Source organism: Tupaia chinensis, unplaced genomic scaffold (assembly GCF_000334495.1).
Source record: "Tupaia chinensis unplaced genomic scaffold, TupChi_1.0 Scaffold143902_1, whole genome shotgun sequence".
NCBI lineage: Eukaryota > Metazoa > Chordata > Mammalia > Scandentia > Tupaiidae > Tupaia > Tupaia belangeri.
In genome coordinates this window covers 44,124-53,738 of record NW_006203753.1, presented here as the reverse complement: position 1 = coordinate 53,738, position 9,615 = coordinate 44,124, and the positions used below count along the sequence as shown (strand labels likewise).

General features: G+C 38.2%; 1 protein-coding gene across 1 annotated transcript; it reads left to right on the top strand.

Annotated features, from left to right (window-relative positions):
• Positions 1 to 1,782: 1,782 nt before the first annotated feature.
• On the top strand, positions 1,783 to 2,721 carry LOC102502507 (olfactory receptor 2M4). The gene has a single exon (XM_006165336.2). The coding sequence runs from the start codon at positions 1,786 to 1,788 to the stop codon at positions 2,719 to 2,721; it is 936 nt and encodes a 311-aa protein (XP_006165398.1). The 5' UTR covers positions 1,783 to 1,785.
• The last annotated feature ends 6,894 nt before the right edge of the window (positions 2,722 to 9,615 follow it).

Here is a 9,615-nt window from a genome sequence, read left to right as displayed (position 1 = left end):
AAGCCCTCTCTGGTCTTGGTGCTCATGGACTTAACCCATCCTCCATGTTGGAGGCATTTTCTCAGTGCCACATCATTCACATCACTCCAGATCTTTGCAGCTTAAGAGGCTTCTGTGGGATGAGCCTTACTAGAAGTCAGACAGGCGTGCCCTCTATGGCCATCTGATCCTCAGCACTCGCCCAGGCTCCTTTCCGCATTGCTGCCTGTACCTCACCCCCAGGCACATCCTGGCTTCTGCGTGTCTTGAGCCCAGGCAGTTGGTCCTTGGCTCACAGCACAGAACTCACTACAATAGTCCCTGAAGTAGCACATTGCAGTGAAGCTTTTGATCCTTTTTCTTTCCTTTTCGCTGGATTCAGAGAGAGACAGTGAAAGAGCATTGTCCCAGGAAAGTGGCTACACTGCAATCCCTTCTGCTTTGTTTTCCTCTTGAAATCTCAGGCACACATGTGCATGTACCTAGAGTGACGTTTAACCCTCCAAGTCTGGGACTTTAACTTAGCTGTGGGTGTCCAGTGCCTCAACCACCATGCCACCTGTGGGCCCCTGCAGTTAAACTTTCAATGACTGTGAAAGGGGCTCTATTTTGTACTCTAGATGTTTAACCTATTATATTTATAACATTTCATTGTAACAGGAAAAATTCTATTTCTTAACAATATAAATATGCAAACAAAACAAAGAAACTTAACAAAATTCCAGAGACCAGCAGATAGCATAATGATTCAGGTGCTGGACTTTCACGTGGTTGATCATATTGGAGTTCCACACTCAGTGGCTTGAAAGTCAAGCTGAGCACGTGTGCATGCATGCTGCAAATCGCAAGGGGGTAAGGGACATTTTTTCTTTCTCCGTGTCTCTCTGTGACTGTTTGTTGAGCTCAAGCACCCTATGGCAAAAAATAGAAAAAAAAGAAAAAAGAAAGAAAAAGAAAAAGAAAAAAATCTGAGCCAGCAGGTGGTATGGAGATTAAAGACTTGTTTCTCACATGGCTGACTTAATGGTTCAAGTCCTGGACCCAGGGTATTGAAAATCACAGGGCGCATGTGCCCACCCCCCAGAATGCATTTGCCCTGTAGCAAAACCAAAGCAAACAAACAAACAAAAAATTCATCTTCATTCTCTACATGGAATTGGGAGTAACAAAATTGTTTAAAAGAGAAGTGAATGCCCTGCTCTTCTTTAGGAATACATTTCCGTGGGTGTTTTAAGAAAAAATCTGAGGCTCAGTCTGAGGCAGGGAAGTTAAAATGTAGCAGAGGAAACCCTTCTCTGAATTAACGTGAACAGTGGGTAGCCGGAGGTAATGTCATCGATCCCATCAAATCTCTGGCTAGCCTAGGGGTAGAATGGCTGGGAGAAAACATGAGAACAAAAATCCTGCTCCTGAGCAGAGCCCTGACCTCAGATGTGCCAGGGCAGAAGTAGGAAAAAGCTCAGTAAGGAAGTTCCTGTCACCAGGGCAACCAAAAAATTGAGCAACAAATAGGTGCAATGTTTTTCTCCTATGATCTCTATTGACTGTATCTAGATAAATGATGAGGCCCTTATAAACGTTAACATTAAAGAGAAAACTTATTTAACCCATTCTCTATGAAAGGAGGATGACAACCTGTGAAAGACCCGAACCAGCTCACATGGGTCACCGTGAGTGAAGGGAGGGCTCAGCATGCATTGTGCGCACCACCCAGTAGAGCACCGTGCCAGGTAATCCACTGGAAAAGTGGATTAAGAAGCCACGCTGTACCTTGTCTAGAACTTCCAGCTAAAGCAATTATCCACAATGGTGTGGGGAAACCAGACCTTCAGCTCTGACTTCATCTTGCTGGGGATCTTTGATCACAGCCCCACCCACACCTTCCTCTTCTCTCTTGTCCTGGGCATCTTCTCCGCGGCCGTCCTGGGGAACTCGGCGATGCTGCTCCTCATCTGTGTGGACACCCGGCTGCACACCCCCATGTACGTCCTGCTAGGCCAGCTCTCCCTCATGGACCTCATGCTCGTCTGCACCACGGTGCCCAAGATGGCCGCCAACTACTTGTCTGGAAGGAAGTCCATCTCGGTGGCTGGTTGCGGAGCCCAGATATTCTTCTATGTGTCCCTGCTGGGGGCCGAGTGCTTCCTGCTGGCAGCCATGGCCTATGATCGCTACGTGGCTATATGCCACCCTCTTAGGTATACCATTTTCATGAATCAGAAACTCTGTTTTCTTATGATTGCAGCTTCCTGGGTCTTGGGCTCTCTTGATGGCATCATCGTGCTTGCAGCTGTCCTGTCATTCTCTTATTGCAGCTCTCTGGAAATCCATCATTTTTTCTGTGATGTTGCAGCCCTTTTACCTTTGTCCTGCACAGACACATCTGCATTTGAAAGGTTGCTTTTCATCTGCTGCGTGGTGATGTTAATACTCCCAGTTTCGGTTATCATCTTTTCTTATTCTCATGTCCTTCGAGCTGTCATCCGCATGGGCTCTGGGGAAGGTCGCTGCAAAGCCTGTAGCACTTGCTCCTCCCACCTGTCTGTGGTGGGACTCTACTATGGCGCTGCCATGTTCATGTACATGAGACCAACCTCTAGCCATACTCCAGACCAGGACAAGGTGGTGTCAGCCTTCTATGCCATCCTCACCCCCATGCTGAACCCTCTCATTTACAGCCTCCGCAACAAAGAGGTGTCCAGGGGATTGAAGAAGCTACTGAGGAAAGGAAAGTTAATATAACGCTATAGAAAATCTTTTGAGTGCCCATTTTGCTCAACATTCCTTCAAAACAGTGAAAGCACTTCCATTATTCTATTCCTACGAGCATGTCTTCCTCCCCCTCCCCCCTTTTTTTTAAATGAAAGTATCTTTATTTAGTATATTGTATATACATCACATGTAAATTGGGCTTATTTTAGACATTGACACAGGCTACTTCTTCCCATGAATGTCAGTTATATCACTGGTTATTGGCTATTATTGGTCCTTGACTGTGGGGTGCTTGCTTTGGAACCAGGTGTAAGTCTGAAAGTTCTGGCTTTATCTGAGAACCCTCTGCTTTTAGAGAGATGCCCTTTTCCATGTGATCACTCACCTGTTACTACCTGTCTTCAGTTTTACCTGTTCTCAAACCTTGCATTGACCATTTGAATTGTGATTCTTCAGTACATAATTTTTATTTAGAAGAGGGGAGTTAATATCAGCACTTTCTTCCACTTTTTTTGCCTAGATAAAATATCTCTTAGAAAATCCTATATACCTTTTAACCAGTATATTAAACATAGATATTTTAATGAGTCCAAATAAAATGTCTATTTTGTATAGATGAACAACCATCAATTTCATCATATTGCTACATAGTAGTTGTGTATATTTAGATCCTGAGTTCATGTTCCAGCACCAGGTCCCTGAACATGGCTGGTGCACTTACGTGTGCCTGAGACCCGAATGACCAGGGCTGGGCACATTGCAGCATGAAGATCCTGCTGGGTGGGGCCTGTCTCTGTCTCCCTCTCTGTATCTCTTTCTAATGAAATGAATAAATAAACAAAAATAATTGTACATATTTATGGCTCACAGCATGACATTTCAATACACATTTTCAATTTGCAATAACCAAATCAATGTAATTAGTATATTTGTTACCTAAAATATGATTATTTACTTGTGTTAGGAACATTCAAATCTGATCTTCTACTTATTTTGAAATACTAAGTAAATCATTGTTAGCTACCGTCACCTTGATGTGCTGTGGAACACTAGAACTTGTTCTTCCAAACTGTATTATTTTTAAGTTTTTTACTAAAAGAGACGGGGGCAAGGGAGAGACCTTGGCAGGATACTCGAACTGTGGTCCTCCCAGCCCTACAGCCACTCAGGGACATGGCTTGCCCTGGGTGAGGCTGGCAGGCTTAGGCAGGTTCCAGGGCAGCAGCATGGCCCAGCACTGCCCAGCGGTGCCCTATAGTCACCAGCTGGATTTTTGTATCTATTATTCCCTCCTTTCTAGCCCTTCATCTTCCCCATCTTTCTACGCTCTGCCTCTGAGAAATCGTCTTTTTCCAGCTCCCACATGTGAGTGAGAAAATGGATGTGGTCTCTTTTACAGTCCTCTTTTGCCTTTATGTGATTTGGTCCAATTCCAGGAATTGCTAACCATTGTTTTTGTAAACAGCTCAGAAAGAAATGATTTCTTATAAATTATCCCACAAACTCACAAACATTGACTTGGAGAGAATTTATGGTCTCCAAATCTGTCCATGCCAATTGTTTTAATGCTCCACAAGGCATCTGCACTTCAGTAAAGTTTTGATGTACTCAAACTGTTGTTGCTTGGTTGTAAATATCCATATCTAAATTGTCTAATATTTGGCAATTATAGGACATTTTGTATCCTTCGTAGAGTCTGGCTTAATTTCTGTGCATTAATCCAGTCTTTATTGTGCAAAATATTATTGTTCTAAATTTTTTTTACTACACTTGGGTTTTATGATTTAGGGTCATGACAATGGATTATAACCTACTGCATCTCATAAATTACTATAAAAATTTTTTAACCAAGTAGAATATTCTCAATATTTCTTTTTTTAGAGAAAAGCAATATATCATAAAATTCAGCATTTTAAGGTACATAATTAAGTGGATTTTACTATGTTCACAAATTTATGAGAATATCAATACTATTAATATAAACTTTTTTCTGTTGCCAAAGAGAAAACTCATATCTATTAGCAATTATTTTCCACATCTTCCTCTCCCTGTCCCTTGCAGTCACTACTCTCTGTCAGACTTGCCTATTTTGGACATTGCACTCAAATGGAATAAACAATCTGTGACTTTTTGTGACTGGCTCCTTTCACTCAGCATGTGTTATTATTTCATTAGTTACTATACGTCAATTATATTTCCTTGTAAGGCTTCACCATTTTGTTTATGTATTCAGCAATTGATGATCATTTAGGGTGTGTCCACCTTTTCACCATTATGAAAAGTGCATTACAAACGTTTGTATAGATTTTTGTTTGGGTCTATGTTTTCAAATCTCAGGTGTATCTAGTAGAATCGCTCAGTTATATGGTAATACTCTGACTTTTTGAGGAGCTGCAAAATTGTTTTCCCCAGTGGCTACAAAATGTTACATTCCACCAGCAATGTAAGAGGATTCTAGTTTCTCCATATTCCACAAATCCATGTTTTCTATTTTTAGGCCATGGCTATTCTACTGGATATGAGGTCATATCTCCTGTGGCTTTTAATTGTTATTTCTTGAAAAACTAATGACTTTGAACAGCTTACATTTGCTTACTAGTAATTTGTATATACTGTTTGAAGAAATTTCTCCTCAGATCTACTTAATTTGTGTTATTTGTCTTTTTGTTGTTGTTAGATTTTTTTTGTTTTTGTTTTTAGTATCTTCTGGATGCTAGACCTTTATCAGATATATAACTTACAAATAATTTCTCCCATTGAGTGAGTTGTCTTTTTACTTTATTAATAGTGTTCTTTAATTTAGAGCAGTTTATAATTTTGAATCAAATTTATAATTATTTTTTCTAGAAGGTGTGTGGAATTCACGGAGAAACAGAGAGACAGGGAGAAGCAGAAGGAAAGACACTCTCCATGAGGGACTGTCATTCTCCAATTCCTTATCCTTCCTACATTTCTCCCTACTTTTGAGAATTTGGGCATGCACATATACATGCTTGGCAATGTTTCTCAGGACTGGGATCTGGGACCCAAACCACGGGGTCAGCTGTGTGGGACCCACTAGATCTTTCATATAGGCGAAATCATGCAGTACTTATCTCTCTGTGTCTGGCTTATGTTGTCCAGCATAATATCCTCCAGTTTCACTCATGCTGAAAATGATATCTTTTTAAGCACTGTGTGATATTCCATTGTGTGTATGCCACATGTTTTTATTCAGTCATGTGTTAATGCACACTTGGGTTGTTTTCACATCTTGACTATTGTGAATAATATTGAAATTAACATAGAAGTATGAAGTACAGATCTTTATTTAACACGCCAATTTCAATTTCTTTGGAGATATAGCAGAATAATTCTACCTCCAAACTACACTCAAAAAAAGGCTAAACTAGTTTAGATTGCGTTGTCAGTGTACATGAATTCCCTTTTTGCCACATCCTTACACATTTGCTATCAGTTTTCATCTTTTTTTTTTTTTTTTTGCTACATGGCACATGCATTCATGAGAGAGGGAGGGAGAGGAGAGAGAAAAAGAGAGAGAGAGAGATACAGAGAGAAAGTGAGAAATCACCCCCTAAGGGTGATTGCTAACATGAAATCCCTTCTCTTCCATTCTCTCAGGATTTTGAACATGCACGCACATATGCCTAGTATGACTTTAAGCCATGAGTCTGGGACTCGAACTATGGCCAGCCATGTGAAGTCCAGTCCCTTAACCACTACACAATCTGCTGGCCCCAACTATTGCTCATCTTTTTGTTTAGAGGTATAACAGCCATGAAATGATATCTCATGTTGTTTTCATTTCCATTTCTCTGATGTTAGAGATGTCGAACACTATCTCATAGGTCTATTTGCCATTTGTATTTATTTGTTTGAGAAATATCTTTAATTTTTTGAGAAATGTTGACCATCCTCCATAGGAGGTGCTTTCTCTTCTTCCTTCCTTTGCACATTTCTCAGTTGGGTTGTTTGTTTTCTTGCTATTGAGTTGTTTAAGTTACTTGTATATTTTGGATACTGGCCTTATATAACATGTACGATTTGTAAACTTTTTTTTTTATAATTTTCAGTTATCTTTTCACTTTATTTTTTTCTTGTTTAGAAGGGTTTTAGTTTTGTAAATCTTGTTTTGTTTCTTTCTTTTTTTTTTTTTTTTTGTTCCCTTTGCTTTGGATGTCATCACCCAAACCAAAGTCCTGATAATTTTCCCTTGTACTTTCTTCTAGTTTTAAAACTTCCAGTTGAATATTTAAGTCTCATCTATTTTTCAGTAGATTTTTATGTACAGTATAAGGTAAAAATCAATTTCACTTTTCTGCATGTAGCTATTTAATTTTCCTAATAAAACTGAAGACACTGTCCTTTCCCATTATATGTTCTCTCACTTTTGTCAAAAATCAACTGACCATAAATACTTAGATTTATTTATGAGCTTTATATTCTATTTCACTCAAACATAATTGAGAATTCTTTAGTTATGCTAATAAAGAAAAACTAGGAAAACTCAAATAAATCAAATTAGAAATAAAAGAAGACATTAGAACTGATGTTTCAGAAGTATGAAGAATTAAAAGACACTACTAAAAAATGCATGAAAAAATGCTCAGCATTCCTCATTGTAAGGGAAATACAGATCAAAATAACAATGAGATACCACCTAACCCCTTAGTCAGAATGACTAAGATTTTAAAAAAAATGATAAGTGCTGGCAAGGGTGTGGTGAAAGGGGAACTCTCCTACACTGCTGGTGGGAATGTAAATTGGTTCAGCCACTGTAGAGAATAATTTGGAGATTTTTCAAAAATCTACATATAGAACTAGCATATGATCCAGCAATTCCACTTTTTGGTATCTACCCAAACAACAACAGAATCCTTAATCAGAAAAGTGCTTGCACATTGATATTTATTGTGTCACTATTCACAGTTGCTAAGACATGAAACCAACCCAAATGCCTATGAACAGATGAGTGGATTGAAAAAGTGTGGCACATATACTTTATGAAATACTATTCATAAAATAGCAAAAAATACCAAGACCCGGGCTTTTGACAGGAAGTGGAAGAATATGGGAGATTTATTACTGAGTGAAGCAAGCCAGGCCATGAAGGAGAAACATTGTGTGTCTCCACTTAATATATACCAAGTGTCTACATTCTTCAGTGACTGAAACTGATAGACTAAAGAATATAGAAACACAGTAAATGGATGTTAACATCAGATATAGTGTGCATGAAAGAGTAGAGTCTGAGGAAGGACATTTAGGAGAAAATAGAGAAGCAAAGCATTAATGGGACAAAGAAATGTATTATCTGTTGAAGATACTTTTATAGTTTTATCAACTGGACTAGGGAGAAATGTTCACATGTTGGAAAATTCACTTTGTAAGCTAAACAATGAGATTGAATGTATAAAAGAAAATTAAATTTAAAAAATTTTAAAAATATGCATCGACAAATTAAATAACCTAAAATTTCTGGATATACTTTGGGACACATGCAGGCTACCAAGACTGAATCAGGGAGAAATAGAAAACTGGAACAGACCAATCATCACTAAAGAGGTTGTATCATTAATTAGAAAGTGTCCCACTAAAGAAAAGCCTATGATCTGATGCTATCACTGCTGAAGTTCACCAAACATTTCAATAAGAACTAGTAGAAATTCTTCCAAAACTCTTCTAACATATTGAATATGAAGAATACTTTCAAATTTATTTTAGGATGGCAGCATTACCATCATATCAAAGTCAGACAAGAAATTACAAAAAAATATGATAGACCAATGTCCCGGATGGACATGGATGCAAAAATCCCCAGGAAGCACTCTTAAACTGAATTCAACAGCAAACCAGAGATTACTGATCAAGATCTAGCAGAATTTATCCCAGAGATGAAAAATGGCTCAACATAAATAAATCTATCAATGTGACAACACAAAGAAGAGAAAATCCATAGTTATCTTGAGAAATGTAGGAAAAAACTTACCAAATTCAACATCCATTCATGTTAAAAACTACAAAAAGCAAAAGCTAGTCCTTCAAAAATATAAACAAGATTGACACACCATTAGCTAGACTAAGAAGAAGAGAGAAAGGAACCAGATAAATCAAATTCTCAATGAAACAGGAATACTATGAGACAATAGAAATACAAAACATCATTAGAGGATAATGTGAATGACCATATGGCAACAAAAAAGAAAACCTGGATGAGATGGGCAAATTCCTGGACACATATAATCTATCAAGATTGAGTCAGGAGGACAGAGAAAGTCTGAATAAACCCATAACAAGCAATGCGATTGAATCAGTAATAAATAACCTCTCATCATCCTGGTCCTGATGGTTTCACTTCTGAATTTTACAAAACTTTTAAAGAAGAATTAACCCTCATTCTACTTAAGTTACTTTTAGAGATCCAAAAGGAAGGAACCTCCCAAATTCATTGAATGAAGCCTCCATCACCCTCATCCCCAAAACATACAAGGACATGACAAGAAAAGAAAACTACAGAGGCCAATATCTCTGATGAGTATAAATGCGAAAATTCTCAACAAGATACTATCAAATCATATCCAACAACATAAATAAAAATTATATATCATGAACAGCTAGGCTTTATTCAAGGGATGCAAGGGTAGTTCAACATACACAAAACCAAAAAACATAATACACCAAATTAAGAGAAATATAAAAACCACATGATCACATCAATTGATGCAGAAAAAGCATTTGATAAAATACAACATTCCTTCATGATTAAGACTGTCAGTAAAATCAGCATAGAAGCTTCATTTCTCAACACAGTAAAAGCTATTTATTAAAAACTCATAGCTAACATCATAATGAGCCACTAAAAACTGGTACAAGACAAGGCTGCCCACTTTCTCCACTCCTCTTCAGTTTAGTGCTGGAAGGCCT

Excerpts from the sequence above, each read along its gene's own strand:
- LOC102502507 (XM_006165336.2), top strand. The coding sequence starts at position 1,786 with ATGGTGTGGGGAAACCAGACCTTCAGCTCTGACTTCATCTTGCTGGGG.